At 48.1% G+C, this 24,028-nt stretch overlaps 2 protein-coding genes across 3 annotated transcripts in view; both read left to right on the forward strand.

Moving 5' to 3' along the window:
- Positions 1-2,090: 2,090 nt before the first annotated feature.
- TIMM10 (translocase of inner mitochondrial membrane 10) lies at positions 2,091-3,703 on the forward strand. Of its 2 annotated transcripts, none has more exons than XM_039860273.1 (3): positions 2,091-2,189; positions 2,698-2,810; positions 3,284-3,703. In XM_039860273.1, exons 2-3 carry the CDS (start codon positions 2,740-2,742, stop codon positions 3,483-3,485), a joined length of 273 nt encoding a protein of 90 aa, XP_039716207.1. In that variant the 5' UTR covers positions 2,091-2,189; positions 2,698-2,739; the 3' UTR covers positions 3,486-3,703. The 2 variants fall into 2 exon arrangements, with proteins under 2 accessions (XP_039716207.1, XP_039716206.1); XM_039860272.1 differs by having other exon boundaries at positions 2,112-2,254.
- Positions 3,704-14,809: 11,106 nt separating this feature from the next.
- Positions 14,810-24,028, forward strand: part of SLC43A1 (solute carrier family 43 member 1) — a 22,199-nt gene continuing 12,980 nt past the window's right edge. The window contains exons 1-4 of the mRNA XM_039860262.1: positions 14,810-14,998; positions 22,839-23,016; positions 23,123-23,178; positions 23,310-23,363. Coding sequence (XP_039716196.1) covers positions 14,845-14,998; positions 22,839-23,016; positions 23,123-23,178; positions 23,310-23,363 — 442 coding nt within the window. The 5' untranslated portion in view covers positions 14,810-14,844. The remainder of the gene's footprint in view (positions 14,999-22,838; positions 23,017-23,122; positions 23,179-23,309; positions 23,364-24,028) is intronic.

Raw genomic sequence — 24,028 nt, forward strand, 5'->3', positions numbered from 1 at the left:
ATTAATCTCTTCTCCATCTCTACAATTTTGTCATTTGGAGAATGTTATTTAAATGACATTATACGATATTCAACTTTTCATTTCACTTAACAAAAACCCCATCTAGGAAACAGATTCTTTTTGTAAGAACCCATGTCTTTTTTTTTTTTCATAAAATTTCTTCATATTCTACAATATGTTGACTATATTTTCAAAAGCCAAAACCAGGGCAACATATGTCCGCTAAAACATATGGACAATAGTATTCATAGCAGCATTATTAATAATACCCTCAAACTGGAAACAACCCCAAAGTCCGTCAATAGGAGAATGAATATACAATTAAATGCTAAACAGCAATAAAAAAGAATAAATAAAAAAGAATAAAAAAGAATAAATGCTAAACAGCAATAAAAAAGAATAAATTCTCCGTCAATAGGAGAACGAATATACAAATAAATGCTAAACAGCGATAAAAAAGAATAAATTAAATGCTAAACAGCAATAAAAAAGAAAAATACAAAACAATATAGATAAAATCTTACAGACATTACACTGAGCTAAAGAAGCCAGGCACAAAACAGAAAATAATATATAATTCCATTTACAAGAACTTCATGAAGGCAAAACAGGTGGTGATAGAAGTCAAAATAGTGGTTAATTGTAAGAGAGGGGGTATTAAATGGGAAGGAACATGAAATAACTTTTCATGGTTATATTCTGGAAGTACTTTGTATCTTGATCTGAATGGTGCTTATAGGAATGAATATGTATTTTAAAATTAAATGCAAGATTCATGTATTTTATAGTTTACTGTATGAATATTATTTATACCTCAATTTTAAAGTATCAGGAAACAGGGATTAACAAAGATGAGTCCTTAGAGCAGTAATGAGGCCCAGTGTTGAACATCTTTCTTGGACAATTAGGAAAGCATATGTGACCGACCGCATAAAGTGTCCAGCCCACCTTCTTCAAAGGGCAGCATGTCTAACAGAAGTTGAATAAAGCATAAGTGTACATGTCTCCTCTTTCTACAAGCAGGAACCGTGCCTCTTTGCAACCCCAGAGAAAGTGCAGTGACCTGCATGCAGGCAGCTGTAGTCACACAAAGTTTCTTGGAGCACTGGTTCCCAAACTTGGTTGCAAAAAGGAAATTATGTACTATTTATGAAACTTTCTGTAAACCTATAATTATTTCAAAAAAAAGTTTTAAAAATCATTACCAAAAAAAGCACAACGTCATTAAAGCCCCTTAGTCCATGGGAGATGCTCAATAAAAAGAAATCATTGTTCTTATGTTTTTTAATTTTTAGACTTTTATTAGGCCAAATTTAAAACGCACGGCAAAGTGGCAAGCACAGTATTTTGAACTTCTATATACCCATCACCAGGATTTAACAATTAACATTTAGCCATATTATCTTCATCTGTTTTTATCTCTAAGTCTTTTTTCCAGTGTCATTTTCACTCTCAAATTTCTAAATGTCATCTAATGCACATTAATGTACATCTAATTCATCTGGGGAGTTAAAAAATTTACTGATGTCTATGGCCAAGCTACCCTGAACATGCTTGATCCCGTCTGATCTCCAGTTGGGCCTGGTTAGTACTTGAATGGGAGACCACCTAGGAAGACCAGGTGCTGCATGCATTAAAAAAAATAAAAATAAAAATAAAAACTTACTGATGCCTGAGTCTTACTCCCAGAGATTGATATGTTATGAGGTGAGGGACTGGGCATCGGGATTTTTAAAAGCGTCTCAGGTGACCTTAACGAGCAGCACACACGGAGAACTACTGTTTGGGGACCTACTGTTTGGGGGCCTTCTTCTTGCTCCACGCCTGATTTGTAACCTGGCGTACCTCTCCGGGGGTGGGGACCAGGTTCTTTGAGCTCTGACGCCCTGCCCCTTCTACAGAACCAATACACTCAATCCTCTTGGGGACAGCCCCAGAGATTTGACAACCGGGCTGCAGGCGATCTGTACTCCACCCAAACCTCTATGATATTTGGGTGTCCTCTCTAGCATTTGCAAGTCGCCTCCACCTTCAGCTAGGGCCCGCGGCTCCTTCTCTATGGTAGCCGATTTCCCAGCGCCGCCTCGTTGGTACTTCGTTCCGGAAGCGAGTCTGTATCAGAGAGGAGGCGGGACTTCCCTCCCGGAAGTGACCCCACGTGCTTCCGCTTTGCCCTACCTGGGTCTTGCGTAAGTTTCTAGCGTTTACCTGAAGTTGGGGACACCGGGGGCATTGTGACCGGCTTCGGGCCGTGGTGAGTGACCGCTAACATCAAGGTGACCCTGACGATGGCGCCGTCATTTCTGAGGTGCAGCCCCAGGTCCGGGGCCCGGGCGCATTAATTACGCGTATGATCGAACTCTCAGGGCCTCGGAGGTTCAGGCCCAAGGTTTAGCGTGTTTTCGTACCCGTCTTTCGATTTTCTCCTGGATAGAAGTTATCTAGAGGCAATGGGCATCGGGGTCCCAGGGCTAAATTTCCAGCCCCGCTGTCGACGTGCTGTGTGACCTGGGGCTAGGCAGTGTTCTCCTTTGGGGCCTCAGTTTCCACATCTGTGAAATGGGGTGGTTGAATTCAGTGAGGTTAGTGGCCCCCGCCAGTCTGATGCCCTTTGCTGTCTCCTCATACGCTAGCCCCTGGGTTGGGAAAGTGAACAGGAGGGGTGGGCACTGACGGTGATGTGATGTCCGCTCCAAGGACCAGGAGGCCAGAAGGAGATATCCACCGTGCGGAGCTGAGATGGATCCGCTCAGGGCCCAGCAGCTGGCAGCGGAGTTGGAGGTAGAGATGATGGCTGATATGTACAATAGGTAAGAGCCGACTCTGCGCGACCTTGCCTTAGAAGCATGATCCTAGGTCATCCTTTCTATTCCGAGAATAGAGGTGGACTTCTGAAAAATGCTTTCCTCAATCTAGGGGAGGCTGAGGCCTGTGCCTATGTGGTCCTGAAACTCTCTGTGCCTTAATTTCCTTATCTGTCACATGGAGATAATGACCATGCCTACGTCGTAGGATTATAAGAATTGCATAACAGATTCATGTCAAGCACTTAACGTGATGCCTAGAACATAGCCAGTACTCAGCTAATGGTTCCTGTTTAGTTAGTGTTAGACGTGGGTTTAGGCAAGGCTCCTCAAGGACCTTCCAAGATGGTTGAGGTGCAAACTGAGGATTCACACTGCCTTCCTAGGAGGTGAGTCAGTATAGCAGGGCAGGGATGGTTGAGAGTTCCTGGTGTGCCTCGGGATGCTGCTGACCTAACCTTGCCCTTCCTTTCCCCCAGAATGACCAGTGCCTGCCACCGGAAGTGTGTGCCTCCCCACTACAAGGAAGCAGAACTGTCCAAGGGCGAGTCTGTGTGCCTGGATCGGTGTGTTTCCAAGTACCTGGACATCCATGAGCGGATGGGCAAAAAGTTGACAGAGTTGTCTATGCAGGATGAAGAGCTGATGAAGAGGGTGCAGCAGAGTTCTGGGCCTGTGTGAAGCCCCAGGCAGGTGCACCCGGCCCCTTCCCACTTGCTCCCATTGGGTGTCATCTGTGAGACTGCCAGGCCTAGGCTCTCTCTGGAGTCTCCAGGAGCCCAGACTATGGTAGTGCTATCTCCTGGTTGAAGAAGGGGTATTTGTCACACTGGAATGTGACTGCGTACATGTGCATGTGTGTGTGTATATATATATTAAAACAAGTTTGTCAACACCTATGTGAGAAGCAGTGTGCCTGGCACCTGGGAGTAAAGGCAGCGGACACAGCCTCCACCAGCAGAGGGAGTCTGATGTAGCATTTAAAGTATAGACTGGTACATGACTTTGGTTTTCACTCTAGGTCAGCCACTTGATGTATGACACTGAATGTGTCATTTCACTGTACTTTAGCTTCCTCATTGTAAAGTGGGGATAATCATAGCACTGTTGTGAAGATTAAATGAGTTGATATGTGTAAAGTATTTAGAATAATGACTAGAGTATAGGAAGTATTCAAGTATATTTAAATATACATTTAAATATACATATTACATTTAAACATAGTATATATTTAAATATACATGGCTAATATATATTATATACAGCTAATATATATTATATACTTAAAATACATAAGAAACTTATGTTATAAAATAAAATAATTTATAATTTATAAAATATATTGAATTTACATGTTAATGATTAATAAAAATTAATTATAAATTAACAAAATAAGTAATTAATGATATACATAAGTATATATTAACAAAATTAAGTGGAGGCAGGCATTTTCACAAATGACATAAAGGAATATTTAGAGGAGCGAGTGAAAAGCAGATGGGATTTAAGAAGGAAGCAGCCAACCTCTTGGTTCTAAATGGTGATAACGAACACGTGAAGGGACTCAACCTCATTCATGATGTGAGTGATCCAGGTAGGGTATTGAGTGATCACTGCCTCTCACCTGAATCGGACTGTGCTCCTCGCTCTTCATACGAATATCCATCCATTCTGGTCCAGCCAGCTGGGCCAAGGGTCCTATTAGGGACTGGAGGCTCAGAGGAGTGATTCTTGCCGGAAGTCACACGGGTCGAGCACTAACATGGAGGCCGGGGCTGACTGCTGCGTTTGCTGTCTCACCATCACGCTGAATTCCTGCCCTGAGGAGTGCCCTTGGGGAGTTGTGCAGCCTTCAGGATGTGTGGGTTGCTCACTCCACATGGGATTTGGGTTGACAGCAATGCCACTGATAGCAGCGCCTCTGCAGTGGGCCTTCACAGTAGAGAGAGGTGTCTGGGATGTAACTTCACCAGGTCAGTGTGGAGTGAAGGAAACAATAGAGGCAGTGAGTTTCAGTCTTAAAGGTGCAGATTCAAGCCAGACCGCTCGAGGTGAAGTTTTCTAGCAGTGTAATGTTGGGTGAGGCACTTAATTACCTCAGTCACCCTATCTGCAAAATGGCAATAAAGGTTATCTACCTCATTGAGTGTGAAACTAAATGTGTTAATAAACTAAAGCATTCGAGCGAATGCTAGCTCTCTCACATTAAGTAATAATGTTAGCTCTCTCTTTTTTTGGTTTAATTGCTACTTTGGTGTCAGGAGACAGCGGACAGACCTCTGGAAAGCTTCAAAACCATTGTCCATCTACCTTGGTGGACGGCGCAAACGCTCCTTGCTAAGTACTGAAGTGCAAGTTTGGGTCAACAGGTGGCGCTGTCTGCTCACGGAATCAGCACTGCTGTGGCCAATTCTATATTTGCCTGTTCTATGCGGGCTTTGTGCTAGGAAGAGGGGCGTGGTGAGGAAAAATGATATTGTACCTGTCCTCAGGTTTAGCAAGGAACATCAAGAATTTTCTGAGCACATAGGTGGAACATCTAGGAGGGGCGGTAGGAGTGGAAGAAGTTCCAGCTGGAGAGAATAGCACTTTCTGTGAAGTGGCAGGAAGTATGGAGCTTTCGGGAAAGCTTGGGTGTGCCTGGAGCGCTGAGTGTGGAGGGAGATAGCGGTGAGAGATGAGACTTCAGGGCTGGCCAGGCACAGCTCCAAAAGATCCTGGTGAGCTGCTAAAGAGTTAGGATTTTCTCTACTAAGGGGATCAGCAAGCTGTTGAGGGATGTAAACCCTGGCAGTGTGAATGACAGCTGTTATTTTAAGGCTCCCTCTAGCTGCCAGCCAAGTGGATAGTGGTAAATGATGGTTTAATGGATTAAAGGAGCCATGCCAGGGAGCCAGTGAAGAAAGAAGGGATGATGTAAGAACAGCTATTGAGTTGCTACACTGTGCTAATAAGTGTACTTATTTCAGTTAATCCCTCCCTATAACAACTGAGGCAGGTATGATTATTCTCACTTTATAGATGAGGCTCTGAAAAATTAGTAACTAGCTAAAGGTCACACAGCCAGCAAATGATAGAGCCAGGATTCCAACCTACTCAAACACCAGTGCCAACTTTTAACCAGTCCCCTAGGATTGGGGGGAATGCTCCCTAATGAGATACAGGTCAGCAACCTCATGTTTCATTCAACGGTATTTACTGTCACCTGTTGTTACATGCAGAGAGCTGTAGAAAGTATCCAAAGTGAATTCTCTAGTTCCCTGCCCTCAGTGAATTAAGTGTAAGGGCTGAGGGGTGGGTATAGCAGAGATGGAACAAACGTAAAAGGGTATTAGGATGGCTTAGGTCCTTTGTGCCATAGAGCAGAGTCAAAAACGAATCCTCAGATGTGTTTTTGCTAGTTCATCATGTTTTTAAAAATCACAATATGTCTCATAAAAATCTGGACGTTGGCTTCTTTTGAAAAGTTAGAAGATCTGACAACTCAGCCTGCATTCCTGCTTGGTAGCAGTCTGCTGGAGGATAGGTAGAGGTGTCCACCACACCTCCCACCACTAATTTCTTCCCTCGTCATCGTCTGCTTGACCTGTAGGCATTTTTTTCGTGCCTTCTGCTCTGGGTGTTCAAATGAGCCAGACACCATATGAGAAAACGCTGGTAAATGTTCTGGTGTAGGCAGCCTCTTGGATGGCCCCCAATATTCTATCTGCTGCTGTTCATCCATTGTATAACCCTCTTCCCATGAGACCTGGAGACTTGCTTCTAATGGAACACAGCAAAGGGGATGGGATGCCGCTTCCGAGGTTAAGGTACAAAAGACTGTAATGGCCATCTTGTTAGTTGGTTCTCTCTCCCTCTCCTTTTGCTTACCCCGATGAAGCAGGCTTCCGTCTGGTGAGCTGCCCCGTGAAGAGGCCACGTGGTAAGGAACTGAGGGCAGCCTCCAGCCGACAGCCTGGGAGGAACTGAATTCTGCCAACAACCGCAAGTGAGCTCAGAAGCAGATCCTCCGGTCAAGCTTTCAGATGATTACAGCCCTGGCTAGCACTTTGCAGCCTCGTTAGAGATCCTTAGATAAAAGGCCCATTGAAGCCACATCCTGACTCCTGAGCTAGAGAAACTGAGTTGATAAATGTTGTTTTAAGCTATTACATTTTGGGGTGATTTGTTATGCAGCAATAAGTAACCAATACACACCCAGTTCTCATAGCTGTTACAATTGCCTGAAACTGTGGTCATTCCACAGCTACACCGAGCGTGAGCCAGGCGCCATTCCAGGCATTTGGGATACATCAGTGAACAAAATAGATAAAGACCCTTGCCCTCTTGGAACTCATATTCTAGTGGGGATGGTTCACATAAACACATAGTAGACATCTGGGTTGGCAATATGATTCTGAAGGAAAGACGGCTCCCTCAGCTCTTTGAGAGAGGTGCTTAACCTCTTTCTGATCTTAGACCCCCTTCGAAACACCAATGAAAGCCACGGACTATTTTTTAGGAAAATGTACATGCATATAGAATTTTCCATGGAATTTTAGGGATTTTCAGAAGAATCCTTGCGGTCTGACCTGTGAGGAGTCTTGTGAAGAGCATTGTTTTAAAGTGCTGCAGGGGATGTTCCGGGAGCTGTGTGGAATGCGCCCCCAGGCCTGGGTGCTCAGAGCAGGCTGTTCCCCTGAAAGTCACAGGCGAGTGAGATTTGAGGGATGGGTGGGTTTGTCAGGCAGGGGGTTCGGTGGATGGTGGGTTCTGAGTTGAGTGGTGGGAGGACAGTGGTGAGGAAGGCGGGCACAGGTCCCTGCTCTCCGGCCCATACAGTCCATCAGAGGAAATGGACACATTGGGGTGAGTTTTGTCAAAGAGAAATTTGGATGTTATGTAGGTCACAGAGCAAAGGATTATATTGCTGGAGATAGGCAAGGAGGCGTCCCCAAGGAAGTGACCATTAAGTCAAAATCTGAAGCTTTAGCTAGGCCTGGACAGGGGAATGTTCCAGGCCCAGGAGGAACTTGAGGCAGGAGAGAACATGGAGTATTAATGGGCAAGAAAGCACAATGGTGGAGGGAGGCCAGAGGGAGGCTGGGGACCGCAGGTGAAGCCCAACAGACTCGGGGCACTGTTGGGGGTTTGTACATTTCCTCCATCATCATGAGAAGCTTCCCGGGAGTGGCCTGATTGAATCTGTGTTTCCAGTAGGTCATTCTGACTGGACGGTGGGGTCATGTGCGTGGTGTAATCGGACAGGCCAGGTGGAAAGGGTTGCAGGAGTCCAGGTGGGAGCTGATGATGACTTGGGCTTGGGGGATGGCAGTGGATGGAGATGAGTGGTCTTTAAGCGTAGGAACCACAGGCTCGCTGGCAGGTTGGACGTGGAGGTGAGGCTAGGAACAAAGTCATGGTGATTCCAGTTCCGTGGCTTAAGCAACTGGGTGGAGGGTGGTGCTTTTAAACCAGACAGGCAACAGTAGAGGAGGAGCAAATTAGGGAAGGCGTGGGTCATTTTAGTCTTTACCGAGCGCTTCTTACTCTTAGAAGATCCAGTACAATTGGCCCATGTCTGCTTTTCCAGCTGCAACCTCACAGTCCCCTCATTCCGTGTGCTTCATCCACTCTGGCCCTTGTTCAGTTCTCTGAAGGTCTCAGGCATCTTCCTGTTGTAGGACCTCTGAATATATTGTGTCTTTCTCTTAGGAGATGATAAATCTGACTGATCGAGATATAGAAAGCTACGTTCAGATCTTAGCACAAGCAGCCTCCTTACGGACTCCTCCCTGACCTCCAGTCTAGGTCAGCATCCTCCCGCCTCAATGACATGTTCTCATAGCACCATATCTGTTTCCTCCATGGCATTTCCCTTAGATGGAACTGCACTTCCTATGTGACTATTCGATTGATTCGTCTGAGTCTCTCTCCCACTGGACTTTGTGTTCCCTGAGGGTGGGGTCTGTGTCTTATTCACAATCAAATCCCTCATGCCTAAACACATGCAAAGTTGTTTTTAAAATTTTTTACATTGAGATAGGATTCGCATGTCATAAAATTCATTCTTTTAAAAAGCGTACAGATGTGGAGAAAAAGGAGCCCTTATACACTGCTGGTGGGACTGCAAACTGGTACAGCCACTATGGAAAACAGTATGGAGTTTCCTCAAAAAACTAAGAATTGATCTACCATATGATCCAGCAATCCCTCTACTGGGCATTTACCCCAAAGACTTGAAAACTCATCCAAAAAGATATTAGCACACTAATGTTCATAGCAACATTATTCACAGTGGCCAGGACATGGAAGCAACCAAAGTGTCCTACGATAGATGATTGGCTACAGAAGCTGTGGTACATATATATAATGGAATATTACTTAGCCACAAGAAGAGATGAAATATTGATTGCCATTTGCAACAACATGGATGGACCTTGAGATAATCATGCTAAGCGAAATAAGCCAGACAGAAAAAGTTGAAAATCACATGATATCACTTACAGGTGGGATATAAATCTAAAAGCAACCAATGAGCAGGACAAACAAACAGAGGCTCATGGACACAGACTACAGGCTAGTGGTTACTAATGGGGTGGGGGAGGAAGGGGGAGGTAGACGGGTAAAGGGGTATAAATATAGGGTTTAGGCGGAGGGTGAAGTGGGTAAAGGGGATCAAATATATGGTAGCTGAAGGAAACTGGACTTTAGGTGGTAAACATACAATAGAATATACAAATGTCAAATGGTAATGTACACCTGAAAATTATATAGTTGTATTGACCAGTGTTACCCCAATAAACTTAATTAAGAATTTTAAAAAAGCGGACAGTTCAGTGGATTTTGGTATATTCAGCGTCGTACAACCATCACCAACATCCGACTGCACAACATTCTCATTGGCCCAGGAAGAAACCCATGCCCATCAGCAATCACTTCCAATTTTTCCCTCCCCTAGTTCCTGGCAACCACTAGTCAGTCTACTGCTGTCTCAATGTACCTGCCTCTCCTGGGTGTTTCACATAGTGCCGTCATACAACATGTGTTGTTTTTGTGTGTGTCTGGCTTCTTTCACTGAGCATAATGTTTTCAAGGTTCATCCATCTTGTAGCATGAATCAGTACTTTAATCTTTTTTATGGCCAATTAATATTATATTGTATATTAGTATACACACATTTTGTTTATCCATCAGTTGACGGACAACTGTGTTGTTTGCACGTATTGGCTATAACGAATAACGCTGCTTTGAATATTTGTATTCGTTTTTGTGTCAGCGTATGTTCTCCATTCTCTTGGGTATATATCTAGGAGTGGAATTGCTGGCCAGAGTGGTAACTCTATATTTAACTCTTTGAGGAACTGCCAAACTTGTCCAAAGCAGCCGTTCTATTCTATTTATATTCTTCATGCAAACATTTATAATAACTATTTGTTATTATAAGTAATTTCTTACCTAGTGAACTGGATTCTATTTGAGATATTGTAAGAAGTATGTATTTGGTCATTCAGATGACCGAAATATATTTCTCATATATAAATATATTTCTCAAAATATATTTCTCACAGTCCCTGGCTCACAGCTCCCTAAACCCTTGGAATTTCCTAAGTCTTGAGAGTGATAAAGGTGTCTTCTGTGATGTGAATGAGGTGACTTTCAGAAGCACCGAAGAATGGGGGCTGGTGGCCAGGAGAACCAACCAAGTGATTAGAGGGTTGGAACTTTCAGTCCCACCCCTCCTGATTCCCAGGGAGGGGAGAGGGACTGGAGGTTGAAGTAATCGCCAATGTCCAATGATTTAATCAATCGTTTCTGTGTCACGAGGCCTCCATAAAAACTCAAGAAGACAGGATTGGGGGAGCTTCTGGATGGTGAACACGTGGAGATGCAGAGCAGCAGGCCTGGAGGGGGCATGGAAGCTCCAAGCCCCTTCCTTCACCCCTTGTCCTATGCATCTCTTCCATCTGGCTGTTCCTGAGTTATGCCCTTTTGCAGGAATCTAGTAACATGTTTCTCTGAGTTCCGTGAACCGCTCTAGCAATTTAATGGAACCCAAGGAGGGGTTTGTTGGGACCTCCAGTCTGTAGCCGGTTAGCCAAAAGCACATAGAGCCTGGGCTTGTGGCTGACGTCAGCGGTGTGTGTGTGTGTGTGTGTGTGTGTGTGTGTGTGTGTGTGTGTGTGTGTGTTTGGGGTGGGGGCGGCCTCAGGACTGAACCCTTAACCTATGGAATCTGAAGCTCTCTCTGAGTAGATTGTGTCAGAATTGAGTTGAATTCTGACACCCTGCGGGTGTCCTGTGAATTGTTTGTCGGAGTGGGGGAAACCTCTCCCACCAATGTTGGAATTGGGTCCAGGAATCCAATTTGCTATTCTTTCTGGCACTTAACTAGAAGAGTGGAGCTCAGGAAGCCTAAGTGCCTTGGGCAAAATTGCATGGCTAATCACCTGCAGAGCCAGGATCAGGACCAGCCTCATGTCACTCCCGAGCCTGTACTCCTGTCCACTCAGCTGTGTTCCCGCCAGGAGCCTGCAGGAGGTCCAATGTGACGACACTGTGCTCCTCAAGCCATAGATTGCGCCAAGGGTTCAGAGTCTCCTTTTCCACGTATCCTCCTCCACTTATTAAAAACACAAACCCGACCATCCATATCTATTCCTTTCCTTCAGAACAAACAAACAACCAAAAAAAAGCCAAAAGAAAATAAGAAAACAAAATCAAGAGTTTCCAGTCACCTATCTCACCGCATTGGAAGTCACTGTCCTCACAGAGGTCATTCAAAATGAACCGGCCTGCCTTTTCAGCTTCATTTCCCATCATTTCGTTTTATTTATTCAAGCAATGTTTACCATGGGTTTATTACACGCCAGGTCCTGTGAGAGGTAGCAGGTATACAAACCACCTACAATGCGATTGCTGCCCCCAAGAGATTTGTATCTCACGGGGAGAAAGGCAGATGTAAACTGATGATTCGAGATCAGGAATCCATAGAGATTAGAATAGTGTTTTGGGGGAGTCCATGGGCAGGGCTCCTAAGTCAGCCTAGGAGATCAGACAGCTTCCAGAAAGAAGTGAAACTTGAGGTGAGTTGTGGAGGGGTGAAATGCAGAAGGAACTCGGTCATTCACACAAGAAGGAACAGGTGCAAAGGCAAGGAAGTGCGAAACCAGCTGGCTTTGCATTTCATTCCACAGGTGCTTACGGAGTGCCTCTTAGGTTCAAGGCGTTCTAGGGTGCTAAGCTACAGAGTTTGAGCTTGAACTGGCAGTCAGTGATGAATTTTAAGAAGTGAAACCATGAGAGCCTGACCCTGTACTCTTGCCAGCGAGAACCCCTTGTGCCTTTTCTGCTGTGATGACTTTGCTCTTGCCCTCCTCCCAACCTGGAGGGATGGGAAGGGCCACGCTTAAAAGTCAGACAGATCTGAGTCTGCATCCTGCCTCTACTCACCGTGTCCCAGCTGCTAGCTGCCTGTCTTTTCCCTCTGTGAGGTTTAAATGAGACCATGATGTTTTGAGGATTTAATGATCATTTTTCGTTTGGAAAGCGCCCAGCATATATAATAGCCACTTAGCAAATCTTAGTTCCTCGCTTGGCTTGGTGGCTCAGCTGTTCAGAGATGCCCTGTTGTCCGATGTCTTCTTGAAACTTTCTGGGCAGTTGCTCGCATGCCCAGAGAGCTTTGTGGTTATCACCAATTTTACTTTCAACATACTGTATTAAACTTCTCTCTCTATTGATTTGCCTTTGTCATCTCGTGAATCCATACCCCTGTCCAAGTAGTGACACCTCCTCTCTTTTACAAATGAGTAAACAGGCCCAGGAAGTTGAGAAATTGACCAGGGATCGATCAGTCAGTCAGTGTCTGGAAGCATCCCGTCACAAGGCCTTCTGAAAAAATTACGACAGCGGCAACAAAATGAACATTACCCTTACTAGGTATCAAGCGTTGTGCTTGGCATTTTCCCTGGGTCCTAACACCCAATTCCACCCCTCACCTCCTGGCTCAGAGAAGTAAAGCAAGTTGCCCAAGGTAACCCAGGCTTTTTCCAAATCAAGTTTCCAAATCAAGGCTCAGACCTCGATTTGACTTAACTCCAAAGAAACCTGTGTCATTCTGCTCTTAAAAACATTACGCTCAACTGCACAGTTTAAAACTCCACCCAAGCTTGCCCTGCGTCGCGATCTGTCAGCTGCAGCCCAATCTTTGGTTGTTTTGATCGAGGATACAGAGGGCGCTGCCTGATTGGTCTGGGGGGCCGAAGGAAGGGGGGTGGGGGGAGGTGAGCGTAGAAATTTTAGGTGCCGGAGCACGTGCGGAAGACCAGAGGGTGAGTCACGCGCGCGTGAAACTCGACCTAGGAGGAGGGGATGGGAAGGGAGCCCCCGCCCCTACCTCAGGGTGCTGCCCCGGATGGGTATAAGTAAACTATTGACTCTGTAGGTCCACTTCGTCCTTGTCCCGCTTCGCGGTCCGGTGTCTCCCGGAGGGTTCCCAGCTCCCTGACTTGTTCCAAGGGGGCAGCGGAGGCCAGAACACCTAAATGTCAGGCTGAACCCAACCAGCAGAGAAGTGCTGAGCGCCGGTGCTGGGCTGGGCTGGGCCCGCAAAACACGGGACACCTTGAGCGTGGACGCGCCAACAAGGAGCTGCGCTCCCAGAGGCGTCCGCTGCGGCAGGAGGGGCGTTTGGACCCCAGCCCAGGTGAGCAGCGGGTGGGGGGTAGGGGTCCGCGGCCACGTATCCGCTGAGAGCCACCTGGGCTGCCTGACACCCGACACACCCAGGCTCTACAAGAAGAACCCGTTACCTGAGCCCCTGGGTCCTGCGGCTCCTTGTCTGGTCGCTCTAAGCGCGCCCCTCCCTCCCCTTTACTCCGCTCTTTCCGACTCCCCCTCCCCCTCTCGGCCCCCTCTGGCTACACTTCCTCTGTTCAGAGCGACACTCCTGGGGGTCGAACGGCCCCTGAGAGTGCCTGAACCCAAAGCCCCATTCACGAATGAGGGTAATGAGGTCCCCCACCCCCTTCCACCCCCCACCCCTGGAGAAGCGACTTATGCTTTCCTTCCCCCCTCTTGCTCTTCCCTGCCCGGCTCTTCTCTGCTTTCCTCGGCCTCACCCCCCTGGCCGCTCCCCGCCCCCGCCCCGCGCGCGTCCCGTCTCCTCCCGCGGCGGCGGCTACGGCCGCGGCCACGGCCAGGGCGGGGGGAGCTCGGGCGCTTTCCCTCCTGGTAAACACACCCGCCCGCCAGCCCATCCGCCGCCTCTGCCCTTATAAAGTCGGCGGTCGCCGGACTTCCTGCTGGAGCCCGCGCCCCCTCCCCTGGCAGGAGCGGGTGGGCGGGCTCCCGGGCGTGCGGAGTGGTGCTCTGAGCCCTACGAAGTGAGTGAGGGGCACCCTGGGGCGCCAGGGGCGCAGGAGGGCCCGCTCTGGGTCACCGTCCACGTGGCAGCTGTTGCCTTGCACCGAGAGACTGTAGGGACACGGGTGGCCGGGTGCGTAGAGAGGGAGGGCTTGCTGTCGTCTAGCTCCAGAGGAGAAGAGTGGTCTTATAGGGGCCACAGGAAGTGGGGGGTTCTTATGTCAGCCTCGGACTTCCCCTTTCTCCCCACGCTTGCTCCTGGGGGTCCTTCCTGGCGCAGGAGGTCGGCTACTGGCTAGTTAAGGCTTCAGAGCGCGCTCTGCCCCTTGCTGACCTTTGGGAACTTAAGGAAGTGCTGGTTTGGCCCCCGGGAACGGGGTCTAAGCGTTCTGGCCGAGGTGGAAGAGCTGGGCAGCGCACCAGCGAGATGTTGCCAGCAGACGGGACCTGCCTTATCTCCGATAGCGGCCCGGCGGGAACTCAGTGCCGCGTGTGCCCCTGGCACTGCCAGTGCGCCCAGAGCCGGCTCAGCGGCACCCGCTGGGAAGCCCAGGGCTCTATGGGGTCTCCATGAAGGCCCCCTCGTGGGCAGGCTCGAGGGGTCTCAGGAGCCACCACGATGCAAGACCCTAGCCAGGGGCCGCTGGGGGGCCCTTCGCTCAGTGCTCTGTTCCTGTACAGGCTAGCGGCCAGCATGGCCCCCACGCTGCAGCAGGCATACCAGAGGCGCTGGTGGATGGTCTGCACCGCAGTGGTGGAGAACCTCTTCTTCTCCGCCGTGCTCCTGGGCTGGGGCTCCCTGCTGATCATGCTCAAGAAAGAGGGCTTCTATTCCAGCCTGTGCCAAGGTATGCCCGAGAAGGGGCCAGTCGGGCTGGGGGAAGGGCAGCAGCGGGGGCAGGTGGACACCAGAGAAGGACAGGTGGCCGAGTGGACAGAAAGCAGGGCTGCTTAAACCGGAGCACCGGGCAGGGGGTTGGACAGCCCACTTCCTGACCCCTGTCAGACTCCATCTACAGGATGGGCGGCACTCTCTGCCTCCTTTATCTGATCCAGTCCTCGCTGAATGCCAGGCATCCTGCAGGGGATCCTGGTCCTGGGCCTGACCTCTGAGTCCTAAACCTTTGGCAGCCTCAGGCCTAGAGCAAGATGGAGACTTCTAGAAGGGGAAGTGCTGACTCCTAAGCTGGTGAGGGATTTCTGACTAGGGCTCTCTGGTCAAGCTAAGTAAGGCCCAGGAGAGCCTGCAAAGCTGATTGTTTGTAAAGGGCCTGCAGTCTTTTTTCTGAACCTTTTGGCTCCCAGGTCTTCAAAGCACCCATTTGTACAAAGTTAATAGCCTCATTTCCTCTAGGCTAGGCTTTAGGGAGGGTCCCCTGTTCTATTTCAACTTCTGTGACACTCCAAGAGGGAGTGGGAAGTCTAATGCTCCATATCTAAGCTAACTTAACCGGATCTCACCATATCTCACTGATAACTGCCCTGGGCGGTCTGCTGGAAGGGTGTCTTCCTTTTGGGAGTGGGGGTGGGGGGAAGAGAGCTGTGCTGACAAGCTCTGGCTAAGGAGCTGGATGGATGTGGAGTGTGGCACTTCCCCTGCTTATTCTTTTGCTCCAACCTCCATATGGTGAAACAGGCTCTTGGAAGAAGGTTAGCTTGGGTTCGAATCCCACCTCCCGCCAGTTTTACCAGCTGGGTGACATCAGTGAGTTCCTTAAAACATTGAACCTCAATTGCCCAGTCTGCAAAATGGGAATAATATTATTTATCCCATGGGAGTGCTGTGAGAGTCAATGGTGCGTGATAAATATTAGTGACCTTCCCCCCTTTACCCGGCTCCTCAGCCCAAGTCACTGGGGGCACCTGCTTTGGCTGTGGGAGGAGAGCTGAGGCCTCCGGGGTGGCGCTAGGGAGGTCTTAAACTCTGCTCTGGGCAGCACCCGCTCCACCAGGGGCTGCTCCGCCCCTGCTAGGGTTATCTGTAAGGAAGCAGCAGGTGGCATCAAGGGATGGCCCCAATGACAGGGCGATGGGGACCAGAGGAGGTGGAGATTAGAGTTAGCAGCTGGCCTGGGGAGGCAGGTTGGTTCAGGAGGAGCGGGCTTGGGGTGAAATGATAGGGTTCCAGGGTGGCTGCGAGAACCAGGCAGAGAGCTAGGAAGGCCTTGGGGAGCTGCGTTTGCAAATGGAGGTGGAGCGTCCAGGTCCCGTCTGAGTTGTTTACCTCGGAGACGAGGGAGGACTTGTCCTAATGGCCTTGATCCAGTAGCTCCTTCCCGCCTTTTCCACGTGTCTTCTTTTTTAAATCAACTTTATGGAAGACTATATCACACATTTTGATGAGGTGTGACAAAATTTGTACACCTTGGGAACCATCAGCAAATCAATATTTAGAATATTTCCATCACCCCCAAAACTCCTGCTTCCCTTTTGCTGCCTCTCCTTCCACCTGTGCTTTTTAAAAATGTCGATGAGCTTTATTAAGATATAAGTCACATACCTTACAATTCACCCATTTAAAGTACACAATTTAATAATAGTTATGGGCATATAAAAATGCAGCATAAGGAATATAGTCAGTAATATTGTATTAACTATGTATGGTGTCAGATGGGTACTAGACTTATTGGGGTTATATTAGTATCTAATCACTATCTTGTACACCTGAAACTAGTATAATCTCGTATGTCAACTGTAATTGAAAAATAAAATTTAAAAGACCTATTAAAAATAAATAAAGAAATGGTCTTTGAAGAAATAGTTGCAGTTGAATAAATGTACTTAATACCTGCAAACAAAACAAAAAAAATAAAGTATACGTCTTCATGGTTTTTAGTTTATCCAGAATCGTGCAACCACTACCACACAATCAATTTTGGAACATTTTCTGTACCCCAAAAGGTACCCTGTACCCATGAGCAGTGCCTACTCTCCCCACTCCTCCCTCCACCCACAAGTACTAGGCAACCACTCATCTACTATCTGTTATAGGTCTGCCTATGACAAACATAGATTTGCCTATTCTGAGCATTTTATACACATGATATCATACAATATGTGGTCTTTAGTGACAGGCTTCTTTCGCTTAGCGTGGTGTTTTCGAGGTTCCTCCAGGTTGTAGCATGTGTCAGGACTTGGTTTCTTCCCATTGTGACTAATACTCCATTGTATGACTCTCCCATGTTTTATTTATCCATTCATCAGTGATGGCCATGTGGGCTGTTTCCACTTTTGGGCTTTTATGAATAACGCTTCTATTCGGGTACGAGTTTTTCTGTGGTCATTTGCCTTCCCCTTTATGTAAATGTCTGGGAGTGGAGTTGTTGGGCCCTAAGGATAACTCTACATTCAGCATTTCGAGGACCTGCTAGATTGTTTTCCAAAGCAGCTGCACCATTTTACATCCCCTCCAGCGGTGTGCAAGAGTTCCGATTTCTCCACATCCTCACCAACACTCGTTGCTCATTTTTTTAATTTTAGCTGTTTTAGTGGACGTAAAGTAAAGTGTTGTCTTTTTGTAGTTTTGATTTGCATTTCCCCGATGGCTAATGATGTTGAGAATCTTCATGTGCTTCTTGGCTATTGGTATATCTTTGGAGAAATGTCTTTTCGGATCCTGTGTTCATTTTTAAATTTGGTTATTTGCCTTTTCTCTTTATTGAGTTGTAAGAGTTCTTCATATTCTAGATGCAAGTTTCTTATCGGCTAGTGATTTGCAAATTTTTTCTCCCACTGTGGGTTGTCTTTTTCACATTCTTCATGTTGTCCTCTGGTGCACGAAAAGTTTTCAGAATCTATGAAGTCCAATCTACGTATTTTTTCTTTTGCATTTGTCTTCTGGCGTCATGTTTAAGAAAGCATTGCCTAACCTAAGGTCGCAAAGATTTACACCCGTGTTTTCTCCTCAGAGTTTTAGAGTTTTAGCCCTTACATTTATATCTTTGGTCCACGCTGAGTTAATTTTTGTGTGTGGTGTGCGATATCCACCTGCTGTGTCAAGTTGCCCAGAAGTGAGTGTGCGTCTGAGCCTGGTTGTTTGGGTTCACTAGAGGTGACCAAAGCGAACCCTCCCCCCATTCTCAGTAATTATTTGTCCACTCTTGGGAAGGAGGGCACGACATGTCTCTCTTTCCCCACTTTCCTTTCACTCAAGGGACTCCAGCCTCAGTCCTTGAGACATCAGGGCGATTGGGGGTGCTATACCCCATTCCGTCTCAGTCATGCTGCCCCGTTAAACACACCTACTTCGTGCTTCTTGAAGCCTCATTCACTGAGGTCTTGGCCTCCCTCCACGGGGTCCCAAGAACACAGAATCAGCCCAGAAGTCTGTGTCCCCACGGTATGTGGAGATGGTTACACAGCATGACTCCCAGCTCTGCTACGTGCTGGCTGGCCGATGTGAACCAGATATTTAACACTCTTAATTCTCTCGGTTCCCCCTGCGTAAAACGGGACCAATAATCCTTACTTCAGGGCTGTCGTGAAAATGAAACGAGAGCAGGATTGCAAAATTCAGGCAACTGGCAGGGGTTGTTATTATGTTCTGGACCCAGCTGTGCCAGCCTTTGCTGTGTGGCCTTAGGCAAGTCACCTGTCCTCTCTGATTTCCACTTCTGAGTCTGTACAATGGAGGGGACAGCCCTCACCCTCCGTGCCACAGAGCAGTGATGTGAGGACCAAATGATGTCATTTTAACACACGTGGAGCTCATTATTGAGGTGTTCGTTGGTGTCAACTTTGGGGTTTCCTGTCCACACCCCCTGTCTCCTCAGTGCTTTCTGCTGTCCTCCTGTTGAGGTACACCCTGGGGTGCGTGGTTAACTCAGCTAAAGGGCTGTCATGACTGAAGGGGGCTCTATGACTCAGAATTTAGGCAGGGGCAGTTCAGTTTATCATACACTATTGTATATCCACATAAGTGCCGAAATGTGAAAACAAGGGTTCAAGTACATTAGGCATTTACTGTTCGCTAGTTAGATCATTAGTCCTTACAACAAATCTGTGATGTAAGTGTTATTCTTAATCTCATTTGTAGAAGACAAAGCCGAAGCTTAGACAGGCTAAGTAACTTGCCTGAGGTCCCACAGCTAATAAATAAGGAGCAGAGCAAGCATCCAAACCCAGATCTGACTCCGGAACCTTTCTCTTACGCCTCGTGTAGACATCAGTCCCCGAACTTCAGCTTAGGGTTCTCCTGGGGGAGTTCAGACATAGACAGGACAACTAGCTAGAGCCCAGTCCTTTGGGAGTTTTGGTGAATGTGACTATGTCAGCTGTAGGATAGAGAAGCATCAGGCTCTAAGGAAGATCTCTCTGACAGAGGAGACAAAAAAAAAAAATGGGGTCATTTTGTGAGTGTTTGTGTGGCGATCCTCAGAGCCAGCCTCTCAAGTGGCTGCCACCACGACCCTCATTTCACAGATGGGGTAACAGAGCCTCAGGGTTGCAGCGGCACAGCTAGTGGAGCCAGAATTCAGCTACGTTCCTGTTTTCCGGCGTTCCCCAGACCTAGTCATTTGTAGTTCACCTTCATGATTTTGCTATTTCTGTGTGCCATAAGTGCTGTTATTTACTTAATTCTTCCTTTTAAATCAACTCGCTTAAAAAAAATTAACCTCATTTTAAAGCGTAACATCCTTAGAATCTTGGGTTTGATGTTACTTATACACACACACCATGCACATGTTTCTAATGCCTCCATACGTATACATATGTATTCCTAATAAATACACATATACATGTGTGGTATACATGTATATTTGTATGTACATATACATCTGTGTGTGCGTATGTATGTTTTTGATGCTTGTTCAGAAGGCTAATAACTATGAAACATCAAACACCGTTGCATATGCCTCCTAAGCCCATCTGGAGCTCTCCACCTGCTGTGTGGACCACACTTGAGGAAACACTGTTCTCTGTGGCTTCTAAGCCTAACTCTATCACTAACCCAGTATGTTTTCTCTGTCCCACCCCACGCCTCACTTGACTGGTCTGTAAAAGGGTTGGACTTCGGAGACCGCTTCTGTCATCCCGACACCGATAGAGGTCTAAGAGGTCTTCGCATCTTGGCCTGCTTCCTTATTGCTTCGGGAGTCTGGCTTTATCCAGCCACGCGGAGTGATCGGGTCTCAGGAACTAGCTCATATTAGTCAAACTCACAAGAGGCTGATCGATAAACCTGAGAAACAAATGCGTTAATTGACCTGGAGTTCTTAGCCACCTAGGTGGCTGGGATCCCGCACCAATGGAAGGACGTGTTTCTTTGCCAGCATTCAAATCAGCCTGGGAAACGTGCTAAGCTGCCCCGTTCAGGACAGAGGGGGCTCTGTGGTGCAGGGGAACGCGCGGGCTCTGGAGACGGTCTTGAGTTTGAATCGGAGCCTGCCTGTAGGACGCTGTGTGGCTGTGAGCAACTCTGCTTCTCCGAGCCTCATCATCTATAACATGGCGATCATATACTCACTTTTTACGGTGGTTGTGAGAATTAAATTGAGATACTACTTTAAAAAGCCTGGCACAAAGTAGGTGTTAATTAATTGAGAGCTAGTGGGACTGTTCATAGAGGAAAGTGTCATTCGATTGTCAAAGACTTAGGAGCAGGGACAGTGTCTAAAAGTCAGGGGCTGCAAATTCAAGTGTTCACAGAGGTTGGGCGGTTAGTAATTGGTGAATCAGGGCAGGTGTAAGATGGCTAATGTCCGAGAGCTAAAAGTGAGGTGAGGTTTCGGGGGACCTAGAGCTAAAAGTGAGGTGAAGACTCGGAGGACCCAGCAAGCCCTGCTGGAGAGGGGTGGCCACCACTCAGCTCCAGCGATGGCCTGATCTTCTGACTTCTTAAAGAGAAGCCAGACTTCTGGGTTTTTATGTTATAGCTCCTGATTTTAAACTGGCACCCAATTAAAATTTCCAAGCCAAACAAAACTCGTGTGAGGGCCATGTCTGGTTCCCCGTGTGCAGCCTCTGGTCTAAATTACCTTTGCATTTCTTCCTGCACTGTCCACGTCCCAACACGGTGCCTGTCATCCAGCAGATATCCAGTGAGTGTGTGTATGTAGGATAAATGGATGCGGGCAAACCTGGCGGAGGAATGAAGAGTGATCATACAATCCCTAAATTATGGGGCTAGCCTGAGCCCCAAAGGCCATGTGGTCTAAACCTTTAACCGCTTCTTCCAGGTGCCTGAGGATCCTCCCCAACCAATGGGAAACTCCCCATGGCCCAAGTCACTTCCTTGCCTGGTTGGCCAGCACTTATGATCTGAAAATTCGTCATGTTCTTCCTGATGTTAACACTTAGGTAGATCACCCTTCTGCCACCTGCATGCCCTTCAGATATCGGAAGTCGGGGGTCATGTCACCATTGAGGGCAGATACCACTCCCCCTCCCCCAGCATTCAGGTGCTGTCACATCCTCCTGTATAGCACCTGTCACTCTTTAAATCAGTATCTGCTCTTTTCCTTGTTTATTATCTAATATAAGCCCCACAAGAGCCAAAAGCTTCCTGTCTTATTCACTGTGGGATCCTCAGCACATAGAGAAGAGGCTGACCACGCAGTGACCTTTCAGGCGGCCACCATCTCCCCTTCATCAGCTTTTTCAGGAGCACAGTCTCTGGACCAGGCCCTGTGCAAAGGTCTTTGCTCACCTTCAACTGAATTTCCTAAGGAAGTTCCTTTTACAGCCAAGGGGCCTGAGGCTCAAAGAGAGGAAGTTACTCGTCCAAGCTTGCACAGCTAGTGCGTGGTGAGAATGTAGGCCCCAGCCTTTCCTCCTTCCAAGTGCACCCTGAGTTTGCCCTTGGCAATGATGCCTAAGTAACAAAAAGAAGGCAGGGAACAGCCACCTCAGGTTCCCTGAGCACTGAGTGAAGCGAAATCACCCTCTTTCCCTCATCACTGTCCTTTTTCTTTAACTTGTCACAACTCCAAGTTGGCAGTTTACCTGGAAGACAAGTCCTCCAGGTTAATGTCTAAAGGGTATCGGAGGGCAGTGCCATGGTCCTAATTCTGTGCCCCAGTTTCATCATCTGGAGACTGGAGAGACTTCATTAGCTGTGAGTTAATACAGTGACCGTCAAGAACAATGCCTAGAAGAACATAGCTAAGTGCTCAATAATTACTAGCTATTATTTCATCAGAATGTCATTTATGGGGAAAGCGTCCTCTGAGTTTTAAGTGAATTCCTATAACATCAACCGAGTATCACTCACTTACTTTGTCCCCAGATTTGAGGGTGCTTCCTCTTGGGGGTCTACACGCCCCCCCCCCAAGCTTGGACATTAAGTGAATGTTACATGTTGGTAAATACTTTGATGTCCGTGAGCATATTTAAGCGCCACCACCCTGCCACTGGGGATCCTCATGGACCGCTTTGGCCCGCGGCCCACACAGCTGGTTGGCAGGTGAGGTGGCCGGGCTGGGCCTTGGGGACCTGGAGGGCAGGGTCTGGTGCTGCGGGGGGAGGGGAGGCTCCGAGTGTTCAGGCCTCTGATTGGGTGTAGGACTTCCCTTGGGTCAGATACTAGTTGCCGCCATTTACAGAGGCCCCCTCCCTCCACCCCCAACCTGGCAGGCAGTAAATCAGAGGTATGGGATTCGAGCGCAGGACCCCTGACCCCAGGCTGCTCTCTCCTGTGCCCAGCTGCTCCTGCTGTCATGTGCTGAGCCCTCCCTTCCCCCTCCTCAGCTGGGAACACCACCAACATCACCCAAGATGCACAGTTCTGGTGGCCCGGCTGCGCACGCCAGGAAGAGATGCTCAACTTGGGATTCACCATCGGCTCCTTCGTGCTCAGCGCCACCACCCTGCCACTGGGGATCCTCATGGACCGCTTTGGCCCGCGGCCCACACGGCTGGTTGGCAGGTGAGGTGGCTGGGCCTTGGGGAGCTGGAGGGCAGGGTCTGGTGCTGCGGGGGGAGGGGAGGCTCAGAGTGTTCAGTCGGCTCCTCCCCCCCCCCAATCTCCACAGTGCCAGCTTCGCTGCGTCCTGCACCCTCACGGCCCTGGCTTCTCGGGACACCAAAGGTGAGAGGTCTGGCCTCTTGTGCCCCCACAAGAAAAGAATGAGTGGGTTGAAGATGGATGTTTACCCCAGCTCTCGCCCTTGGCCTCCCACAGCTCCCAAATGCCCTCGCCCACCCCTCTCCCCTTTGCAGTTCTGTCTCCGTTGATATTCCTGGCGCTGTCCCTGAACGGCTTTGGTGGCATCTGTAATTTCACCACCAAGTGAGTGGCATTCCTGGCTCAGCAAGTGTTCTTGAGGGTGGTGGAGTGAGGAGAAAAGTTGAGTGGAGGAAGGGACAGCAGACATTGAGATCACCAATTGATGCGCTAGTGTCCTGGGATTCGGCGACCGTCTATTGAGGGCCTGGTTCCAGGCGTCAGGCTGCAGTGATCAACAACTGATTTCCCCACCTCCTGGAGCCTGGCATCTGGGGCTTCAGGGAAACAGGTGTTAACCCCGCAAACAAGTAAAAACCACACGGCGGTCCCAGACGGCAGTGTTGGTGAAAGGAAACAAAACTGCAATGCCGTGCGATATGACGTATGGGGCCGCCTAGACAGAGGCAGTAAAAGGTCTGTCTACAAAATTTGATGTGTCCACAGGAAAGGTTGGGAGAAGGCACATGCGTTCCTTGTGAGTGTATTCGTTTGCACCATATAAAATTGCCAACACTTGACCTTACTTGACCTGCAAAAACAGTTTTCACATGGCCTGACCTCTTACACATTTGTACGAGTTTTGAGTGTGTCACTCTGGGTGTGTATGTTGACATATGTGGGTGAGTGTTACGTGTGTAAGGGTTCAAGGCTTATGAGTGTGTGGTTGGGGGGAGTGGTTTCTGGCTGGAGCTGTTTTTTTTTTTTTTTTAAT

Source organism: Pteropus medius, unplaced genomic scaffold (assembly GCF_902729225.1).
Source record: "Pteropus medius unplaced genomic scaffold, Ma_sr-lr_union100, whole genome shotgun sequence".
NCBI classification, from domain to species: domain Eukaryota; kingdom Metazoa; phylum Chordata; class Mammalia; order Chiroptera; family Pteropodidae; genus Pteropus; species Pteropus medius.